At 38.7% G+C, this 23804-nt stretch overlaps 2 protein-coding genes and 1 long non-coding RNA gene across 7 annotated transcripts; 2 read left to right on the top strand and 1 right to left on the bottom strand.

The window, feature by feature from the left end:
- The first annotated feature begins 747 nt into the window (after positions 1-747).
- On the top strand, positions 748-7101 carry LOC135607780 (zinc finger BED domain-containing protein RICESLEEPER 2-like). The gene is made up of 3 exons (XM_065099848.1): positions 748-1043; positions 1330-1392; positions 4918-7101. The coding sequence occupies exons 2-3, from the start codon at positions 1388-1390 to the stop codon at positions 6926-6928; spliced, it is 2016 nt and encodes a 671-aa protein (XP_064955920.1). The 5' UTR covers positions 748-1043; positions 1330-1387; the 3' UTR covers positions 6929-7101.
- A 3828-nt stretch (positions 7102-10929) lies between these two features.
- On the top strand, positions 10930-13423 carry LOC103978494 (B-box zinc finger protein 22). Of its 5 annotated transcripts, XM_065099842.1 has the most exons (4): positions 10932-11430; positions 11511-11780; positions 11992-12259; positions 12993-13423. In XM_065099842.1, the coding sequence occupies exons 1-4, from the start codon at positions 11339-11341 to the stop codon at positions 13359-13361; spliced, it is 999 nt and encodes a 332-aa protein (XP_064955914.1). In that variant the 5' UTR covers positions 10932-11338; the 3' UTR covers positions 13362-13423. The 5 variants fall into 5 exon arrangements, with proteins under 5 accessions (XP_064955917.1, XP_064955918.1, XP_064955919.1 ...); XM_065099845.1 differs by having other exon boundaries at positions 10930-11780; positions 11945-12259; XM_065099846.1 differs by having other exon boundaries at positions 10930-11780; positions 11938-12259.
- On the bottom strand, positions 12350-22857 carry LOC135607779 (uncharacterized). The gene is made up of 3 exons (XR_010485264.1): positions 22819-22857; positions 13448-13881; positions 12350-13371 (listed from the first exon to the last, which is right to left on the bottom strand). It is a non-coding gene; the product is annotated as an uncharacterized LOC135607779 (long non-coding RNA).
- Positions 22858-23804: the final 947 nt, after the last annotated feature.

The raw sequence follows: 23804 nt of genomic DNA, 5'->3' as shown, positions 1-23804 counted from the left end.
CACCAATCCCCATTGACATGTTACCCTTGAGGATTAGTGCTCTTCTCTTTTCATCTCTGCATCTTTTTACATCAAACTGCTTTATTCAGCTCTGCTTCCTCCAAAATCCCTTTCTTGAATCTTCTTTCCCACCTTTTAATTTTGTTTCATTTCCTTTATTCTACTATAGTTCCCTTTACCAGCTTCTGAGCCCTTCACTTTTGGAATCATCACAAGATTGGCAGATATAGAACTTGCTGAATGTTAACATCTCTGCATGCCATTTTCTGGTGCAGCTCATCATAATTCCTTTGAGAAGGGAACTGCTATGATTGGCTTTGTTGAACTCATCTTACTGGAATGGAACCTTAGTCTAGAGATCATCAACTTTTCCTTGTGATCCCAATACAATGCTTGTTTATCACCTCACAATGATCATAGAATTCAGAAAATAAAAGAGATTGGAGCTTTTTCTATTGCAAATTTAAAGGAAAATAAAAGAGATTGGAGTTATTGTGGCACACAGAAAATATAAAGGAAAATAAAGATTTGATTCGTTTTCAGTTCCACCAAAAAAATGAAAGAAAGATTGCAGAAAATTATTCTCGATCCTTAATTGTTCTATAAAGACCAAAGTGGAGTAAAGGGAGATCAACATGAGTCACGCAAGAATAATGGGCTGGGTTCGACTCGAACCGGGATCGAACCAATTACTCCCACCAGACCGGTTTGGGTCCGTGAAGTGCTATAAATAGGAGGCCCACGGATCGGCCCATGGGCGACCCCAAGCGGCTCTCTCTCCTCGGCTTCGATCGCGGCGCCCGTGCCCGCCGCCGAGCTCCCTCGACACCACGGCCCAAACCCTAACCCCAATCCCCATCCCGACCCAATCCACCAGGCTCCGGTGGCCCCGTACCGCCGCGCCGCCGTCGGATCGCCGGCCTACCCGCTCCTGCTTGCTCATCTCGTCGCCGCCGGAAGGGGCGGGGATACTTCGATTGTTCTCTCACGCGATTCCTCCAGCGTTCCGCGGTTTATCCTTCCCGCTCTGGCTCTGGGCGTCGGTGAGAACTTTTTACCGCCTTGTTCTCAATCTAGTGGTGGTGTTGTTTACGTCTCTCAGTAGCAGATTAGTTCTCGAGGTTTAATCTTGTCTCTTTCGTTCCAGTATGTATTGATCAGGCTTTCTGGGTAATTGTGTCATCGTTAGAATGTTTCTTCTGTGGGGATTTCTCGGTTTCTTGTTTTGTTCCTGGTTATTTTTTATCTCGTCTGTTCCTCAACTCAAAATTTCTTTATGAGACTGTTTGCTGATCATTTATGTAACGATTATGTACCTCTACTTTGCAGTGCATCTATTCTGTTGGGTCTTTGGGGTCTGTTGATTTCTACTGCTTCTTCATAAGATATGAGGTATGTTCTTCTCCTCAAAGTTACCTTTAATGGTTGACGCTGAAGCTGGTAATGACAATTTTCGGTAGAAAAGGTATCTTTCCAGCTTGCAATGTGCTGTTTATGTAAGCCCGTTGTATACCATTTTGATGCTTGAATGAGAAATATTCAGAATTGTTGGTTGTTGGTCATATCACTATGACAACGTTAGAAGATGTAAGTTTCTTTTTCTTGATGAAAGAAGTGAACAATATGAGATGCTAATTTTTAGCCAAGACAAAAAAGTCAATTGAGTTTTGTGTATATATGATAAAACCAAATAACGATTGTCATTCCTGTTGTATATGGTCATTATTGTAGGCAACAATAAGTTGTAGGCTATCATTTATACTTCCGCTGTTATTTCCATACAATGGTATCCAGGTTCATTCTATCAGGATTGTTTGTGTTGGATCAACCAAAAAATCTATTAAAAAATGGACATCTATCATTTAAAAGAATTAATTTCATAATTTAGTGATTTAGAAAACAAGAAAAGGAAACTTGAATGTCTCACCTGGTTCAATATTTTTTTCTTTCTTCCACTGGGGAAACCTTCTGTCATGGGTGGTCTGCTGAGTTCCTCTTCCCCTTTACCCTCCTTATGTCATAAGGTGCCAGAACTGAATGATATGGGCTGGGTCCAACTAAGCTCAGCTCATAAAAATACAATGAAAAAATTGATTGCAATCTAGTCATTGAGATCAGCCGGATTGGGTTGGGACCCAGCTGTTGGTGTGTATATGTAGCTGTAGCCAAAACTACCTCAATCAATTCCATTCCTTCTTGTATTATGAGCCCTTGTTGCAAAACTTCTTCAAGTCACTAGTTATTTCGTTCAATTGGGAACACAATGTGAACTCAAGAAAAAGCTGTTGATGCAGTGGCCTATTTTCCGTTTTTTAGATCATGATATTTTAACTTGGTCTCATTTTGCAAGATCTTCTTGCTTTGGGAAGCATGTAGTATTTTCACTACATAAATGTAGTTAATGTTAGTCTTTATACACAATTTTTTGTTGTGATTGAGTGCCAATTTACATACACTTTTGTAGAAAGCTTACTGCAAATAGATTTGATTTATATGATTACTATAAGTCCATATATTCATGTTTGTTGTAGTTGCATGCTTACTATTTATTTCACCAACCTTTGGATGTAAATACTCTTTGATATGCATAGTTTGTATTTGCTTTGTTGAACATTAATTCTTTTGATGCTTCTGATCATGGTTCGCCTTACCAGTCTGTACCGATGTACCAACTTGCTCTCGGTATGGTACATACCGAGCTGTATCGACCCATACCGAGCATACTGACACATGATACACGGGGGCATACCAATGTACCACCCATACCGGTCTCTTGTCGGATTGGTATGAACCACCCATACCGAGTGGTACACTTCTGATAACAATTAACAAGATTCATATACATTATTATTTCTTTTTCTAACTTAATCTAATTTTCTATTGGTGTCTAAGTTGTAACCAATTTGATGTTTGCCGAGTTATTGTTTTATCTAGACTTTGTTATACAGGTTGTCATGATTAACTGGCTTCTTAAACTATAGCGATAACCTAGTTGAATTGATTTTTTAATCTGTCAATTAACCTTCTAGACTGCATTTTCTGTCAGAAGCTTCTCATACAGAACAACATTCACTTTTTTTGTTGTTTGAAATTATTCTGAATTATGTTGTTTAGGGCCAACTTCAGCTCAAACTTTATGGGAATCTCAACCTTGATTGGTCTTCTAGGGAATGGCCCAAATAATAGTCTCTGATCCTCATGGTGAATCCCAACCTCAGCTCTGCCATGAAAAACATCCAATGAAAACCCCCTAACCTACAATGCGTTCTCTGCTTCTTATGTCTTTAGTTTCACCAGCCCCTCAATGGTTTCCACATCTCTTCCTCCTCTCCCCTCTTCTCTATCATGGATGTTCTACAGCCACCTTTTGTTTGTGCAGCAGTCCACCCACCTCCGTACCTCTTCCCCTGCACCTTCTGCCTCCAATCCAGGGCTTCAGACACGGAAATGGGGGAGGATGAGATTGGTAGGTAAGAAAACATCTTCCTCCATTCTTTCCCCTTTCTCATCATTTTAGGCAAGAAAGATTGCACTCACCAAAGTTGAAGCTTTTTTCCCTTCATTTCTTTCGGATGCAAAATTTAACAGCAAGGGTGTAACTCAGAAGATCAATGCCTAGAGAGAAGAGTCTGGAGTGAAGCCTTTCGATCTTAAGTTTCTGATAAGACCCTAAAGTCTTATCGTAGGCTCTGATATCAAATGATAAGACCCTAAAGTCTTATCGTAGGCTCTGATACCAAATGATAAGACCCTAAAGTCTTATCGTAAAAAAGAAGAAGGGAAAGGGGATGATAATGATCGCTTCGAGGGGATCGGCCTCCTTGATCGCTTCGAGGGGATCGGCCCTCCTTGATCACTTCGAGGGGATCGACCCTCCTTGATCACTTCGAGGGGATCGGCCTCCTAGGGTTGTCCAAAGACAGAATAGTATTTTTCATAGATTACTGAAAAGAAGCAGTTACATCCCTATTTATAGAGTTCCACCCAAAGTCCATCAGGACTTGAACTCTAATAATAAATAAATATTAAATAAACCTCTACTTGACTCTAATTGAATCAAACTGACTCAATAAACAACTGGACTAAACAGACTCAATAAACATTATTCAAAAGCTCAGAAAAAGGGTCCTAACAGTTTCCAACCTGCATTTTGCTAAAAAAATGATAATTTTCTGATTTCATTAAAGATCATCTAATTATCCTCCAGCAATTTTCCTATTTCATATTTTGGTTTGCTTTGCTGACTTCACCATTTCACATAAGATAAAGAAGATACCCGCGGCAACTGTATTGTACCCATGGCTACTTTGTCAACCTTACAAAAGGCCCTAAATACCTAATTATGCTGATATCAAATTTTTAGTGTGGGATTCATAAGTGCATAATATCTGTTTGGTTAAGAGCATGCATTTGTTTATTCTGTAGGTTTCTATAATTCCTACTGATTTCTGCCTTAAGACTTCCTCCTTTTCTTTTATACACTATAAGGCACATATTTATGTGCATTCTCAGAAACATTTTGATTTCTTGCTTTCTTCCTTTTTTGGTGAGTGATGATACATTACAAGACCAGTTCTTTGATGTTTTGAGGGTACATGTACAAAATCTACCTTATGATGGTTTACTTGCAATTGTGAACTCTGTAGTGGTATGCATGCAATTTGGAACTTGATGAGGTACATGTATCATATAACTTCTAATAATTACAGGGTGCTCTCCTTTTTTAATCAGAAACCTTAAATTGCAACATTTCCAATTTTGTTGTTGTCCAATTTGTAGTTGGGTAATGGTTTGATAATGAACTTCCCATCTTTTGTCTTTGGTTTTGATTAAGCATATCCAGACAATATTGAAGAGCCCTTGGTCGCATTTTGCTTTAATACATTTTAATTTATATTATATGTATGCTTAATGTAGCATGACCGGAGGTAATGATACTGAACCAGTCAAAACAGAAACAACACCACCAACTTCAAGACGCGGGAGAAAGAAATCATCAGTTTGGGAGCACTTCACTATTGAAGAAGTATCCGGAGGATGTACACGAGCTTGCTGCAAGCTTTGCAAACAAACCTTTGCATACAGTAGTGGGTCGAAGATAGCCGGCACCAGCCACCTCAAGAGACATATTGCCTTAGGTTCCTGCCCCAAAATAAAATTTCAGAACAAACTGGCACTTGCAAAAGTTGTTGGAGATACCCTTGATCCACCCAAAAGACGCTATAGGTCATCTGGCTTTTCAAGTGTATTCGACCAGGATCAAAGTTATGTAAATCTTGCAAAGATGATCATTGTGCATGAGTACCCTCACGACATGGTTGAACACCCTGCTTTCGTTGCTTTTGTTCATAGTCTCCAGCCGCTATTTAGGATGGTCGATGTCAATACCATTGAAGGAGAGGTCTTATCACTCTATCAGAAGGAAAAACAAAACCTCATACAGGTCTTTGGAACTATGCCTGGAAGGATTAGCCTGACAATAGGTCTGTGGACAACTAGTCAGACTCTTGGCTACATTTGCCTTTGTGGGCAATTCATTGATAGTGAGTGGAAGTTGCATCGGAGAATGCTTAACTTCATGATGGTATCTTCTCCCCATTCAGAAAATGCTCTTAGCGAAGCCATCAGTGTTAGCCTTTCAGATTGGAATATGAAGAGTAGGTTGTTCACCATAACTTTAGACAACACTTGCTCATCACATGACATCTATAGTGCAAATCTAAGGGATCACCTCTCCAATAAAAACATGCTTATGCTGAAAGGACAATTGTTTGTTGTACGTTGCTACGCCAATATCCTGAATGTTATTGCGGGAGATGTGATTGCTTCAATTCATGGTATCATATATAACATTCGTGAAAGTATAAAATTTGTGAAAGCATCTCCGGCCCGTGAGGAAAAATTTGCTGAGATTGCCTTACAACTTGAAATTCTCAGCACGAAGGCCCTATCTCTTGATGTCACAACACAATGGAACACAACTTACCTCATGTTAGTAGCTGCCTTGGAATATAAACAAGCATTTAATTTCTTGGAAACCTGTGACGATAATTACAATGAAGCTCCAACAGCTGATGACTGGAAGAAGGTGGACGTTGTTTGTACATACCTAAAACTTCTATATGACTCTGCAAATGTTGTCATGGCAGCAGCAGATCTAACTGCAAATATATTTTTTCATGAAGCTTGGAAAACTCAGGCGGAGCTGACTAATGCAACATTGAGTGAGGACACTATGGTTAGCAGCATAGCTAAAGAGATGCACGAGAAATTTGACAAATATTGGAAAGATTGCAGCCTTGTCTTGGCTCTTGCTGTGGTTATGGATCCTCGTTTTAAGATGAAGCTAGTTGAGTTCAGCTTTTCAAAGATTTATGGTGCAGATTCTGCCAGATATGTTAAGTTGGTTGATGACAGTGTTCATGAGCTCTATCTCGAATATGTTGAACAGCCACTTCCTCAAACTCTGGCTTATGTGGACCAAGGAGAGGCCAACCATGCCAATGGCGATGACAAAAATGTGCCCACGACATCAATGCCTGCGGCGGATGGGCTTCAAGACTTTGATATGTATCTGTCTGAGTTAGCCGTGAATCAGTCATCTAAGTCAGAGATAGATCAGTATTTGGAAGAGTCACTTATGCCACGGATTCAAGAGTTTGATATCTTGAACTGGTGGAAGCTCAACTACCTAAAGTATCCTACACTCTCAAAGATGGCTCAGGATATTTTAGCTATTCCAGTATCAATGGTCGATACAGGCTGTTCTATATTTAGTTCAGGAACCGGGAGCAGAGTGCTTGATGAATATCGAAGTTCTTTACGCCCGGAGACAGTGGAAGCACTTTTTTGTGCAAAGGACTGGCTCCAGTACTTGCCCACCATGGCAGAGCCACCATTGGCAGCAGTAGTCAACATGGAAACCTAGGATAACACTTAAATGCATCTTTGTTGTGGCATTATGTATGGTCGCAGATGTATTGTAATGGTAGCTTTCTATTACTAGGTCAAGATAGGTTATTATTTCTTGAAACCTTTATTTATTATATGAACTTAATTATCTGTAATAATATATATATATATATATTGTTTTTTTTACTATCTGAATATTCCATAAACGCCCGGTAGATTCATCTCCTCAGACTGCCCCACATTTGATGTAGCAGCTGCACAGGCATGCTGGATTGACTTGAAGAACACATTTTCTGTGATAGCAGGAGAAGATTGTGTTCAGAAATCCAAAGAAAGTAAACACAATTTGGATTCAGGATTGGGATATCTCATTGCAACCACTAACAGGTGGATTCTCTTATTGATTATACTTGTGTTGGCCTCTGCTGATGCTTTTATGTCACTCATTCCTGATGCATGCAGGAACTGATGCAAGCTCCGGTGGAGGAACTCGCAATATGGATAGTGGTCAGCAATTCCCATGAAGAAGATGCAAGTGTTTGCAACGTTGTGAATGATTTATCTGATGATTCAATGGGCAATAATCTGCTGAAAAGGCGCCCCCAGTTATGATGTTTCCGATGCCAGAGATTCAACCAACTCCAGCCATTGACTGTTCACTTCCTGCAGGTTGATGTATTTCTTCCTCTTTCAGATGAGATCTGATTGATACAGAGAAACTTTTTTTTTTTTTTCGTGCTTTCATGTATTCTAACCTTCAATCCAATTTTTCAGTGTTTTCAGTGAGCAATCCGGAAGGGATGAGTTACATCAGGAGAGCACATCATACTGGAAGGTAATTTTGCTACCATATTTTTAATTCTTTTCATAATATAAGTATTATATCAAACTGCATGCATAGTATTATTCTCATGGACTCGAACCTGAAATCCATCACATGAATGATCTAATAATTATGTTACGAAAATTATCATTTAACACTAAAGGTCATCCAATCCAATCTCAAATTATTAAGATACCTAAATCATTTGGTACAGAAGCTTTTTATTCAGCCATCTTATCTGCATGATCAGTTCTTCTCTTTAGCATTGCTCAGACAAATATTTCGTGCATTAAATCATAGTTTTATTTCCATAATCCAAGTTCACATCAGTTTTATCTCAGCATCATCGGCTAATAAAACAAATACATCATGACATGTATCTCTATCTGGTAGGTTCATTCATTCACCAATATAAGAATATAAATAAAATAAAATAAATGATTTGATGTTATCATCGGATTCCTGACAAGACATCATGGGCGAAAAAAGTAATCTCGGATGACATAAGTGGAAATAGAACATCATCAATGTGACCCTCGGCCATGGGAAAACCTAGTAATCACAACACACGAGCAAGGGAAGGGGAAAGACGAAGCATCAAGATTCGTTCTTACTAGGGAGGACATGAGAGATGATGCCAAGTGGGAAAGCGACCCAAATCTGGTGCCCATCCCTCGGACAGCGACTGGTGCCTCATCTCACTCTGATTAGGTGGCCATGCCCATCTCACTCGTGCCTCCAATCGTGGGCATAGTTATTGCCCATGCCAATGTGGTCCCTCGACATCGACCCATGTGGCTCGTCATGGGTCCGGACTCGGGTTTCATCAACATCATCATCATCATCATCATCATCATCATCATCATCATCTACCCATCCGCCCCCACCCGACCAGGAGCAATTTCCATGCCCTCCCTCTCTCCGAGCTTGATTTGTTGCCATTTCCCAACTAAACATTAATTGGATGACAATAACAGGCTTGGAACCTTTTTTGTGACGTGAGGCATAATGTCAGGGACAATCTCATCATCTCTTTTTTTTTTCCTTTTAATTATGGATGAGAAGTGACAAGAAGATCTCCAACGTGAGGCATAAGGTCAAGGCTTAATTGGTTAATCTTTCGATAGCTTATCAAATTTCCTCATTTCGTTACTCCATCACCGACTTTTGATTCGAGATACTACTGTAGGTCAAGTTTGTGGGATTCTTGTTGATCCAAGCTAAATTTGAGGCCTTTTAATCTGAGTTCCTATAAAAAAATAAAGACTCGAGCTGAGTTCAAAGAGTATGATCGTTTTGTTCTATCCAACCTGTTTAAAGTAGATTCTGAGTGAGTATCTTTTACTTTAGATCATGCGGTTTCAAGTACTAACTATTGAATTGGATTTGGATGCTAAAACGAGCTATTGATGTTGAAATTGGACTGTAATTTAAATAGAATTTATGGATATCTTATTTATCCTTATTATTATACACAGTGGGTGAGACTTTGTATAATGTTAAAATCGTTTCTTTATATCATCATCCCATGTTGACAACATATAGGGATCGATAGTCTCGAAAATAGAGATAAGATTATATACATTGACTCTCTTTGAATCTTACGTCGGCGAAAGAGAGCACTCTGCATGTATCTTCCCATTATCCTGGATGTGCCTAAACTCTACAATCACTACAATATAACCAGTAGAAAAAGAAAGAAAGAAAGAAAAATAGCTTTCATTTTGGGGGTCAAGTCCAAAATAACTTTTAGATCAGGAATGATTTCTTTACTATTCTCCTCCTGCTCTTCTTGGCCTTTCACGAATGATGAAAGTTATGGATAAGGTGACTGGATCTCTTCTGCAAATCTTCAAGTACAGAACTCCTCATGTTGGTAGAGAGAGAGAGAGTAGAAAAGCTCCTCAAAAGCCTGATGGCATGTGAGTTAGATCTTATTCAGGAACAAGATGTTTTGGGCATGGAAGCATTTTGGTGAGATCAAGTGGAAGGAGCATGTGGTTTCCCAACTCATGATTCATGAGAGAGGAGGAGGACCACAGGTGATTCGAGTCTGCAAACATTGAGATGGTGAGGGGTGACCCTCCACGGCTAGTAAGGGTTTATGCTGATCTCCCCACTCATTGCAGAAAGCTATGGAAATTTCTGATGATTCATCCACCATCACACAAACACAGACTTCCCTACCAAACAACTTATGAGCCAGCCATTCATTGATGGTGCTGTGGAGTCAATTCTGAGTTCTTTTAGAGTCATTCGACTATTGATGAAGCATCAAACTGCTTCTTCTTCAACATAAAAGGGTTTTGTACCCATGGGAGATGCATTGGAACTTTGGTGTTTGAGTTGGTCCAATCACAGTTTTAGCCGTTTCTTAGGCCCTATTGGATTGAGATTTTGTGCGAGTTGGATTTTTAGATTGCATAGTCAAATCACTATTTTATTCTATCTCATGTTCTTTTGAGGATTTGCACTCAACTGCATCTTAATTGTATAAGTCTATATAATTTAATTGGATCATCGATATTTTCTACTATTTCTTTAGGAAAGGTCTCGTTTTGACTCAAGACTATAACAACTCGTTTTGATGTCAGATTTGTCGATCATCGTTCCGATCGAATGGGCTCATCTATTGACACAATATTTATATCTTGATCAGCGTTGCATCAATCTTATAGAACAAAGAATTGCATATTGTATCAATCAAGTGTGCGTGACACATCCACCAAATATGTCGATCGTCAATTTATCTTCATATCTCCCTATCTACGGATAACATTTTGAACGGAAAAGAAAAACCTAAAAATTAAGCGACATTAGATATCTATGGATAAAATTAAGTATACAAATGTTATAAGTAGGAATCCATCAATCGGAAGGACTCTGTCATTTAATAATTTTGTTAAATAATATATATTATATCAAACAATAAAATACAGTAGTAATAATAATATAAAAATATATATAATACAATTCAAGAAGATGATATGGGCAATGATAAGAGAGAACAAAAGAGAATCGAAAACTTTAAAGTTGAGAGTATTTAAATCTTTTAAATATTTAGCGAACAAGCCAATTGATCTGTTGGATCCGAATTTTATAGCTATATTTCCGAATGATTTTGATGTCTCTATTCCAATATTTCTGAATGATTAGTGTGGAAGTCAATAGATAAGATGGTGAGATGTTGCTTGCCAAGCCAGTCAGATGCAAACAACAGCAATACCAACAAAAGGAGCGGTAATGTCCCAAGAAGCCAAGTTAAAATGCATGTTAGCCAAACGCAGTGGTCCTGATGCTGATGGTCTTTAATAGCACCAAGACAAGTCCGGCAGCTGCCGTCGCCACTGCAACTGTGTCCCTTGTACTAGTTGCCCACCAATCAGCAGACTGGCCTCTGCATTTGAGTCCATCTGATATCTCTTCACATATGTTCTGTCATCGTCGATGCTGAAAACTTCTTCTTCTTCTTCTTCTTCTTCTTCTTCTGCAAGCAGCAAATCACGCACGCAACGCTTTGATGGTTCATTGTTTCCGGACGTTGGCAGTCAGCTTCTTCGGATGGGTGCTTTTGTCACCTGATTCCTTTACCTTGTTCTTGAAATGCGATGCCTGAGATCTACTGCATTGCATTCCGAGAGCTATAGAGGAGGGCTGTCAGTATATGTGAAGAGAGAGAGAGAGAGTACATGCAGGTGTGTAGTTTAACCAGTCATGTTTCCGAGGCCATTAATTAACCCCATATCTTATTGAATGCTGATGAGAAATATTATAGGGAAAGAAGGTGGGTTATCCTCTCGGCCACTGCCACCATCATAGTGCTCTCGCACAATCCACCAAAATATCTCCTCAGCTTTCTTTGGCTGCCTCTTTTCCTTTTACTTTTTCCCACCGCACTCTTTCCTTCGAACCCCCACCCACCTCTTGCTACTATAAGACCGCCAATCAAAGCTCTCTCTCTCTCTCTCTCTCTCCACAGGACAAGACCAGTGCAACTCCAGAACAAGATTTTCACCACCCTTGGACTTCACGTACGTAAGAGGAGGTACCACTTCTCTCTCTCTCTCTCTCTCTCTCTCTCTCTCTCTCTCTCTCTCTCCGTAGTCACTTCACCTGAAAGTTCTTAGGATCGATGGAATAATGCGTGAGAAATCTGCTGATCGGGTCGTCAACCTCTTCGATTGTTCCTGCTTTGTCTCGAGTTGTTAGGCTGCCCATTCATGTACGTGTGAGTGACGTGCGTTGCTATTTGGTAGCGTAACCTGCAGCACGGGGGGAGGGAGGGGGGGCATTCGGGTCAGGATGAAGATACAGTGCGACGTCTGCGAGAGAGCGGCGGCGACGGTGCTGTGCTTCGCCGACGAAGCCGCCCTCTGCTGGAGCTGCGACGAGAAGGTGCACGCCGCCAACAAGGTCGCGGGGAAGCACCGCCGAGTTCTGCTGCTCCCGAGGGGCTCCTCCTCCCCTTCCCCGCATCCTTCCTCGACCTCGGCTGACAACATCCCCGCCTGCGATGTCTGCAAGGTGACGTCGTTGTCGTCTTTGCCGAAGCCGTTCTATCGACGGACTGTAGCTCTGATTTATCACGCTTATTTCCTCTCCTTTTTTTTTCTCCCTTTTTCTGCTCTGCTCTGCTCTTCTCTTTTTGTGTTTTATTTTTATTTCTGCTGTAGTCAGTCATATGTGTAATAATACTTCTTTCCAATATAAGACGTTTCCTTTTGACTTGTAACATATTCCAAATGCCTTTAGGATATAACCTTTCGATTGTTCAAATGCCTCTTTAGCATCCATCCAATCAATAATCTCTGGTTAATTATAATAATTAATCATAATCATTATAATAATAATATTATTATTAAAATTTAAAAAGCCTAAAAGACTCTTTAATTCAATAGAGTTCATATTTTTTTATTTTGTTTGGATTAGGCAGCAGGTAGCCATCCATCTTTCTTGAACCAAAATTGGCATTTAAATTCTCGCTGTCTCAATCGATTTATTTATTTATTTTTTTTTTTTTTTTTTTTTTGCACTCCCCATCAGATCTCCACTTTCTCATAATTATAGAACAGAGGGCAGTGCGCAGCATTTATTCTTCTTACCTTCTTCACTGGGGAATGAGAGAAAGCTCTCCGCTTTGTTTAGGCCAAAAGCAATTTCCTGTCACAGAGTGTTAGAAAACAAAATAATATGCTTGCATCGATTAGCTTTGCCGAAGAAATGTAATGTCATGCCATACCGTAATGATCTTCTGCAGGAGAAAGCTGGGTTTTTCTTCTGCTTGGAGGACCGGGCGTTGCTGTGCCGGCAGTGCGACGCGACGATGCATGCAGCCAAGCCCTGTGGGTCATCGCACCAGCGGTTCCTCATCACCGGCGTGAGAGTCGACGATGTCATCGACAGCAGCAGCAGCAGCAGTGGTGGTAGATGCAAAGCCAACAGCAGCGGCGGTAGCGGAATCCAAAGTCCTTCGGGCTCTCTGGCGTCGACGCCGACGGCAGCTGTGGGTGAGAGGCTTCCGGGAGATCCGATGGGCCATGATGGGTGGTCTTGGAGTGAGCTCTTGGATGGTGTCGAGCTCGAACGCTGGTATGGGATACCAGACCCTGGCTCATCCTCCAGTTGACCTGCAAAAACTGTAGACGATCCAGAATCAGAATGAAGGGAATAAGAGCGCTATTATAATCATATGAACTCATCTAATCTTTCTACCTCTCCTATTCATTGTTTTTGCTCTAAGCATTTTCTGTGCACCACCTGATCTCGATGGACATGAAGAACACAACACCTGTTTCTTCTCTTGTGGCATGAGGTATTCAAAGAATCCGGAGAGAAAGAACAGCCAAATTAACTCACAACCATGACGTTTCTTTGGTAGCTTTGATGTGCATGCCATATGCCACGGAAGATCATAGGAGAAACAAAATAGTCTTATGAAGCATAAATCTGTTTGCATAACTTTCACAAGACAAAAATTGTCTTGTGATTTTTGTTCCTAATGCCAACTCAAGGAGATGGTCAACCTTCAAAGACCCCAAAAGTCAACATTATGGGAGCAAGTTAATCATCTCAGAAAGTACGTACATATCACAAGGTTCCAAAAACCATGCAAGAAAAAGACTTATTTCTTCGGAGAACACCATAACCTGCAAGAGTATGACCATCTTGTAAGTGAAGCAGCTGCCTTTCAGGAAAGAAACAGGATAAACGTCAAATACGTCGAGCGTTTACCTGAAAGAGAAAATGAAAAAACACTGGGTCCACGGGCCAAATCCACAGTAAAAAAAAAAAAAACCGTAAATAAGGATTAGCCGATCAAATAAGAGGACTGCAGCAAGTAATGTATGTAAAACCCAGAAAAAAGAGGAATGTAGCCTTTGGCATCGCACACAGTGTCGTAACACAAGTGTGAAATAAACAAAGATGATCTCTAGATAATGGCAGACACCACATGGGAAAGGAAAACACAGAGAAAAGCTCGGTGTTGGCAACGGTTAGGTCATGCAGCAAACCTTTGTGATGTGATATAAGATTAATTAGGTTTTCTTTAGGTCAGTTAAGACATCATACCAAACTCCTCGAGAGTCTTGCAATTAGTTTCTATGTATTATATGTTATATTTATGTTGATTTTGTTATGTTGCTGGGTTACTGAGAAATCCGCACAGGCAGTATTGCCAACTAGTCTTTATAGATATCATAAGTTGAGTCCTTAACACTAGAATATTAGTGTCTTACGTGTAGCAATCTACAAGAACTATTAAATTTACAAATAAGCATCGATAAATTCTTAGACATTCTTGGAGAGGATTCAATATCTAAGGAGGGATGGTTTTGAAAGAGTTGCATACATACAACCCAATTAAGATAACTGAATCATATTGGGTTTGGTTTTTCAGGTCCAAAGTGAGTCAAAAGTAGATGGAGCCACAGTTGAGTCAGCTGGATCCAGATAATCTTTTCTACTTTTTGGATCCTCCAGCTGTTTTTTTGCTCTATATTAGTAAGGTCTGCTTCATGTGATTGTGATTTATTTAGTTAATTATCAGCTGTAAATTGTTCCTAATCTCTTAGGTTTTTAGATCAAATGATTTATTCAGCTAAATTTCCTCTAATTTCAGTGAGGTAATTTCCTAATCAGAAGTTCATGAAAAATGGTATTTTAAAAGGCTGATAATTAGGAGGCTTAAAAGGGTAGGAGGTGATGGAGAACCATTGAACTTTACAAAAGGATTTTTAAAAAAATTATTCTAAGCAAAGATATCAACAAAAAAAGTCATCAATTAGTTACCCTAAAAATTAAAAGAGCTGTATTGAAAATTGAAAAGTCTTTTGGTCTTTACACTCATTTACTATTTAGGTATCTTAGAAATCACATTTTGAATTTCTAAAAGGTATAGTAATTCCCTAGGAGATTACTCTTGAGAATCATTATCTTCATTAATTGTACCAAGACTCCTAAACCCCCATAAATAGTATAGCTTGTTAATAGATCAAATACTTCAGATTTGAAATAAAAAAATGCTTGCATCTTCTCTCTCCTAATCTCTTACATTCTTCTCTTGCTTTCTCTCTATTTCTATCTTCTCTCTACTTTTCTATATCAGTTTGGTATTAGAGCCCATCAAGAAATCTGCCCTGCATCCTATTGTGTTCCAACTAGCAGCAAAAGCTTCGATCAACACTCAAGAATCCTTGCACTCCCAACGTCAATCCCTTGCGTGAGGAGTTGGACTTTAGGACGACTATCCCTAGGGAACAGGTGGACCACATAGCTCTCAATGCCAAGTAAAAACTTTACCAATATTTCTATGTCGAAAGAAAAATAGTACATTTCATTAAATCGTGGTTTTCATCACTTCTCCCCCCATTTTCTTCTTTTTTTTATATTAATCACCCTCTCGCTCCCCTTTAGCTACAACTACAATACCTCTAAAATTTAAACCCTTGAGAGTTTTTTTTTAAGAAAACAAACCAAAACAAAAAGTGTGGGAAAAAAAAAAAGAGAACCATTTAAAACATTGTATTTCTACCTTGTGCATTGCAATAATTAACAACCTCACTACCAAAAAGTAATTTGTTAATAGCATTAGATTCATGACTTGACGACATAAAAACCAAACTAATCTTGATGAATCCCTAAACCAATAGAGTGAGGTAGACACCCTTAGGACCAAGCTAACATATCATGACACAATGTTAAACCAGTTATATGACCAAATGAGCCAAGTCCTAAGAGCTCTCCGATACCTTGAAAAATGACCCATGAATGAAAAAGTTGATGAGTCAGTTAAGCAACAAATCCATTCTCCACGATCCATAGCTTCAAATCAGGAAATTTTAACTACTCCCCAAGCTCCAGTTCGAACAAATCCTAGGTCCACCTATAAGGCACGTATTCACAATCATACTCCAACAATTCCTAATGACCAAGCTCTTGACCTTAGAGATGAATTCCTAGAACCTGCTAGAAATCCACAAACTTGAGTAATGGGCCAATGAGTTTGATTTGCTAATAATCTGGAGGAAATAGCTAGAAGAGTCAAAGTGGATGTGTCGAACTTTGATTGTAGATTTGACCCAAATGCATTTGTTGACTGGTTAGATAGCATGGAAGACAACTTTGAGTGGTATGAAATGATTGATATTGAACGTGTACTATTTGCAAAAATGAAACTGATAGGATCCACTAGAAAATATTGGCAACATGTCCACCACAGTCTCGAACATCGTCGAGAGCCTCCCATCACTTAATGGAAAGTCATGAAACAAAAACTAAGGAAAAATATTTCCTCACCTACTTTCGAAGCCAATTGGTTCAATAATTATTAAACCTAAAATAGTTGAATTCTAGTGTGATAAGTATTTGGTCCAATTTGAGGAACTTTTACTTATGTGTGAAATAGAAGATGACCAAATCATCACTATCTGAAGATTTGTTAATGGGTTAAGATTTGACATCCAACGAGAAGTCTCCCTTAGTTTCCCTGACACTATAGAGTTCTCGATGAGACCTTAAGATTGAGAAGCACATTAAACTTTATCCAATTCATCAAGCATCTTCTTGGTCTCTCGACAATAGAACTATCTCCCAATCTACCCCAAGTAGTAGCTCTATCAAGCCAAAAATCCCCACTACTAGCAACAATCCTGGTCCAACCATGCATTGTCCAACTTGTTCAACTATGAATTTTCAAACTAGTTTGCCTTAAATCCAGTGTCACTATTGCCATAATAAAAGTCACATTACCTCTTATTGTCCTCAATGTACCCTTACCTTAAGACAAGAACCAAAGGATCAAATCGAGGAAGCATACTAAATAGTTGAACCTGAAGCCTACTCAAGTGACAAAGACGAACTAGAAATTGAAGATGCCCATGTTAACGTTGTCCGCATTATTCTCTCTACTACTAGTGATTCCAATAAATGGAAGAGGATAAACGTCTTCCATACTTTCATCCAAAGCGGAAAAAAAAATTGTAAATTAGTTATAGATGAACGTAGCACTATAAACGTAGTCTTAAAATCTGCTATCAAAAGACTAAACTTAAGGTACATCCGACCTATTCAAAGTAGCCTAGTTTAACAAAACTATTTTACCCGTGATCGAAAGATGTCTGGTACCAATTAAAATAGGCGATTGCTAGGATAAGATTTATTGTAACATCTTACCAATGGATGTTGCGCACATTCTTTTAGCTAGGCCTTGGTTGTATAACCTTGATATTACCAATTATGAGAGAGAAAACACATATTTCTTTCAATACAAAGGCAAAAACATTATCTTACGACCAGTAAAACCATTAGAAAAAACAAAACAGGAACACCTAACTCTCTTCCACAAGCCCGAACTATCAAGGGACTCCACTTGCTAGATCCTAAATCTTTTAAAATAGAGCCTAAATAACAAATTTTATATGACATCATTGCTAGAGAAATTCCTAACCCTTGCACTATTCCCGACTTAACTCCCGAGGTTAAATCCTTATTAGATGAATTTTCTGGTGTCATACCCTTAGAATTACATAGTGAGCTACCACCCTTATGGGAAATCTAACACGCCATTGACCTTATCCCAAGATTGCAGCTCCTTAATCTCCCACATTATAGAATGAATCCTGAGGAGAGAACCGAGTTAAACAAGCAAGTTGAAGAACTTTTGGCTAAAGGCCATGCACGACACAACCTCAATTCTTGTGTTGTCCCTGCCTTGTTAACCCATAAGAAAGATAGGTCTCAGAGGATGTGTGTTGAGAGTTGAGCAATCAACAAAATAACAATCAAATATCACTTCTTAATTCCTCGACTTGAGGATATGCTAGACCTCGATGGATCTAATTGGTTGTCAAAACTTGACCTGAGAAATGGATACCACCAAATTTATATTAGACCTGGTGATAAATGGAAAACAACATTCAAAACTCAAGACGGCATATACAAATGGCTAGTCATGCCATTTGGTATATCCAATGCCCCAAATACTTTCATATGCTTCATGAATCAAATTTTATAACCTTACATAGGCAAATTTGGTGTAGTCTACTTTGATGACATCTTGATTTTTAGTAAGACCAAAGAGAATTATTTAGAACATCTTCGATAGGTTCTTATTACCCTCGAGTTGCTAAGCGTTATGTCAATCTAAAAAAGTGTTCGTTCATGCAAACTCATGTCCTATTCTACCAAAGATGTTGCCACTGATCCAGAAAAGATTTGCATCATTTTACAAGGGCATGAGCCAAAAACCATTTATGAGGTTCAAAGTTCTCACAAATTACTCTCTTTCTATGGGAGATTCATAGAGGGTTTAGTTCTATCATGGCATCTATCACTAATTGCCTAAAGAAAGATGAGTTTTCTTGGACCCTAGATACTACAAAAGCCTTTGCTAACATAAAAACGAACCACCGCTACTGTTCTTAGGCACCTTTATTTTAGTGAACCCTTTAAAGTCACTTGTGATGCCTTTGGTACAAGCATACGAGGAATTCTTAGTTAAGAGGGTCAACCTATTGCCTTTTCTCGTGAGAAACTCAATGATGCAAAACAACATTATTCTATCTACGACAAAGAATTATATGTGATTGTGCAATGTCGTAGTATTGACGATATTACCTTTTGCCATAAGAGTTTATCTTATTGTCTAACTAGCAGGCCCTAAGATACTTAAATGCCCAAAAGAAATTAAATGCTCAACATGCAAAGTGGGTTGAGTTTCTCAACGAATGCTCTTTTATAATTAAGCATTGTCTTAGCACTCAAAACAAAGTTGTTGATGACCTTAGTCAAATTTCTACAATCCTATCTACCATGAGTGTCAAGGTCATAGGATTCGAGCGATTAAAAAGAAGAGCATACCAAATGTTTAGACTTTAGTCACATATATCAAGAAGTCCAAGATGGAAACTGTCATGAACATATTGTCGCGGACAAACTTCTAAACAGGATGTTTGATGTAATGCTTATGTATGTCCGTATCTTTATGTATGTTCATGCTTTACACAGCATGTAGAGGGACGGCCGGAGGCTTAATAGCCCCATTTTAGTTGGGTTTGGTGGCCGCTTTAGACTTGTAAATAAAGGTTGTATCATGTGGACACTTGTGAGAGATTTTCGGTCTGTAGTGGACCATTTTGATCCTTTGTTGTACAACTGTTCAGAGCTTGTAAAGTCTGTTTGTAATTTGCATTGTCTATGAAGTGTTTCCTAGAATGCTTGCTTGTGAAACCCGAGTGAGGCGCTTTCTCTAACTCATTTTCTCTTTTCTAGGTCCTAAGGGACCATGTAAGGTTTCGGGGAGGCTGACCTTTGCGGACGGACACGCAAGGGTGCCGCACGACTTAGGCAAAACCAGCTAAGTCCGTGACAATATGGACTTCATTCACAAGGATGATTACCTTTTTTGATCTACTAGCTTGTGTGTTCCTCGATCCTCCCTTCGAGACTTGTTTAGGAAATGCATGTAAGTGAATTAGCTGGTCACCTAAGCCGAGACAAGACCATTACATTAGTCGAGGATAGATCTTGCTGGCCTTCCTTAATGCAAGATGTTGATCGAGTGGTGTTGCAATGTCACACTTGTGAAATTGCCAAAACTCGCAAACACAATACTAACCTATACACCCCTTTGCCTATTCCACATTCGCCATGGGAAGATGTAAGTTTAAATTCTATCCTTGGACTCCCAAAACAGCCCATGGCCATAACCCTATTCTGGTTGTTGTTGATCGATTTTCAAAATGACCCACTTTATCCCATGTGATAAGACCAATGATGCCTCACACATTGCTAAATTGTTCTTTCAAGGAGTGGTTAAATTATATAGCTTGCCCTTAACTATGGTGTCTGATATAGATGTGAAATTTGACTACTTTTAGAAAACTTTATGAAAACTGTTTGGCACAACATTGAAGTTCTCTTTACCCTTTCATCCCCAAACTAATGGTCAAATTGAGATTGTTAACCATTCCTTAGGAAATCTTCTTAGATGTTTAGTTGGAGAGAAACCCAGAAATTAGGACTTAACCTTACCCACTATAGAATTTGCATACCATAGCTCAATCAACCGCTCCATCGAAAAAAAAACCTATTTCAAACTATCCTCGACTATACTCCTAGCACCCCCATTGACCTTGCACCCCTTTCACTTTACTATCGTGTCTCAAAATCAGTCCACTCCTTCGCTCAACATATTCATGATTTGCATGCTAAAATTCAACGTAAAATTACCCTAAGTAATGGAAGTTATAAACTTGTTGCTAATGCACATCAGAGAAGTCAAGAGTTTCAAGTTGGCGATTATATCTTTGTTTGTGTTAGCCCTAAGATATTCCCTAAACACTCATTCAAAAAGTTGCATGCCCGAGTCAGTGGTCCTTTTTCCATTATCCAAAAGCTGAGATCTAATGCATATATGCTCGATTTTCCTTCCAACTTAAATATTAATCCAATTTTCAATGTGGAGTATTTAACTTCATATCATGGTACTTTTGTGCCTCCTCCTCTATCTACCCATGTTCCTGCATGTGATAATCCTCCCAAATCACCGATTCTCCCACAACACAGGGAGGACGTAAAGGTCATTCTTGATGATCGCCTTGTTACATTTGCTACTAGCATTACTCAATACTTTCTTATTAAGTGGTGTGATCGTCTAGCTTTCGATATCACTTAGATTACTTTGGAAGAACTTTATGAATTTACACCAGACTTACTAGACCAGTACCTTGCAAATCACTCTCCAGGGTCGAGTTCTTTTCCACTGAGGGAGAATGATGGAGAATCGTCGAGCTTTACAAAGGATTTCCGAAAAGTTTATTCTTGGCAAAGGTATAAAAAAAATCAATTAGTTAGCCTAGAAATTCAAAGAGTTTTGAAAATTAAAAAGACAAACTCCTTTTGTATTAAGTGCACTCATTTACTATTTAGGTATCATAAAAGTCACATTTTGGATTTCTCAAAGACATACTAATTCCATAGGAGATTACTCTTAGAAATCATTGTCTTCATTAATTGTAAACCCCTATAAATAGTGGAGCTTGTTAATGGGTCAAACACTTTAGATTTGAATGAAAAAGAAGGCTTGTATCTTCTCTCTCCTAGTCTCTTATACTCTTCTCTTGCTCTCTTGCTTTCTCTCTATTTCTCTCTTCTCTCTACTTTATTCTACATCAGTAGGTCAAAATCACCTAAGAAAATTAGATATGATTGTAGTTGATTAAATTCTCACTTTGGTCTTTAGAAGTTACATGCTGTCTAAATTAATAAAGATTATTAATCTGGTTGTCAAATTGTAAGGTAGATTTTTTTTAATCAACAAAATATAGATGCGGGTGATCAACTGCACATGTCATAACCTCTTTTCTCTTGTAGCATGTCCAATAAGCCACAAATCAATCTCCTTATCATCTTCTAGAATAATTAACTTAGCTAGGCTTTGGAGTCTTTTAAGTTTTAACTTCAACTTTTTGTGTAGCATATTTATTTCTCCATCACCTTTTTAACCCTTCATCTATAAATTAAAATTGGTTGATGTAAAGAATGTTGTCCCACATGATTAACTATGCTTTATAAACCCATAATTTCACAGACTCAATGGTACGCAACGACCATAGCTCTAAAAGCAAAGAGGCCAGAACTTTAGTGATCGAGGTTAGAAAGAAGCAACTTTACCGCCATGGAAAGGGCCCTCCCAAAATTTCTCCCATCATTTCACAGACTCAATGATACGCAGCGACCTTAGCTCTAAAAGCAAGGAGGCCAGAACCTTAGTGATGGAGGTCAGAGAGAAGCAACCTTAGCCCTCTCAAAGTTTCTTGATATTTTTTTATATCATTTCTTGAACATATAACACTGGACATATTTGTGTTGTTTTTTGGAATTGTTGGTTGCATCACGAAAAGAACTTATGTTGATCCTTGATGACTTGTCAGAAGCCTAACCATCGAGATTCTGTTCTTTGATTGCTTAGTCAAATTTTTAATAGTTCATCGACCACTTAAGCATTAAAAAGAAAAGCTTCATCAGACGAGCAAATGGGAAATCTATAGAAAAGATAATATAAGATAAATCATGAATTTCGCAAAGATAAAACTTTGTCACCAAGTATCAGATTATCCTAAACAAATAAAGAGAAGCAAGAAACCTCAACAAGCCCGATGGACCAAGAAACTGTGGCCATAAGAACCGGATCAGCAAACCATGAGGGTTTCAAATGCTATTCCAATGATCAATTTAAAGTTGACTTCAAAATCAATCATTACAAACGACAATAATCAATATCGCAAAGGTTTGGTCATAACGTCTCTATTGCCTCGATTCCAAGCATAAACTACAAAGGAACCATACGGCCAACAAGATCAGGATAGCATGGCAACTTACAAGACAATGTTGATGCTAACAAAATCCCTAATCGATCAATAACGAATCAGTCAAACCCTAAAAAGACCAATAAAACGATTTTTCATCAGCAAATTAAAATTTTCGAGAAAAGATCCAAAATTGAGTACGGTCCATAAACCAACAAAAGGACTTTCCTTCGCAAAATCGTTTCTTTTAGGAAGGGGAAGAAAGCGGGGAGAGACCTTAAAGAGGGGGAAACGAGTGATCACGCATCATCCACCAGTTCCACGATCAGTGGTGTGAGGTAGACTGGGGGTCGGGGCCGCGGAAGTGGTTGTAGGCGGCCTCGCCGACGAGATAGATGCCGAAGGCTACAAGGGCGATGCCGAGGCCCGGGGTGGCGCGGCGCAGGTTGTTGGTGAGCATCGGGTGCTTCCTCCACTCGTCCCTCCGGCGGAAGAACTCCCCCGTCGGCCCCAACGGCTTCGCCATCCTCCACTTCTCTTTCCTTCCGGTCCGCCTCCTTTTGTCGTCAACTCCAAACGCGAACGTGGAGAGAGCAGGCCGAGACGGCACTATTATAATTAAGATTAAGATGGCCCTAATTAGGCCCATATAAACCCACTTCTTTGGGCCCAATTAACCCAAATGGTTACTTCATGTGATCCCACAAATAATAAATATTACATATAATTATGAACGATTTTCTTAAAAAAAATATTCACATTTTAGATTATTTTTAATTGATACATTTCATTTTATTATTTCTTAAATAATACTTCTAATTTAAAGAATATTCAAACTATCCCTCTTTTTTTTTTTATAGTGTTTTGGTCTATTACTGACTTATTACAATGTTTTAATCGTCACAACAAAAATACTATAAACTTATTTACAAATATTATAAATAATTTAAATAGACTAACTCAAAAATAAAGAATATAATATTTTGATGGTCTATGTGCAATGACAATCAAAGAGACATGATACGATATCATTTACAGTATTCTTTAAAAATATTTATCATATTTTTAATATATCAATAAAATACCATAAATATTATTGAAAAATAATATAAACAAGCCAAATGAAAATACTCTAATAGTTCAAAACTAGCAAAAAAAAAAAAAGACAAGGAAAGATTTGATGGGAAAATCTTCAAGGGGTATTTTGGATATTTTTAAATTAAGGGTATTGTTTGATACTAAAAACAAAAGATTTGGAAAAT

Source organism: Musa acuminata, chromosome BXJ2-3, assembly GCF_036884655.1.
Source record: "Musa acuminata AAA Group cultivar baxijiao chromosome BXJ2-3, Cavendish_Baxijiao_AAA, whole genome shotgun sequence".
Lineage (NCBI taxonomy): Eukaryota > Viridiplantae > Streptophyta > Magnoliopsida > Zingiberales > Musaceae > Musa > Musa acuminata.
Note: the sequence above shows the minus strand (reverse complement) of the source record. Positions and strands in the feature narration are given on the sequence as shown.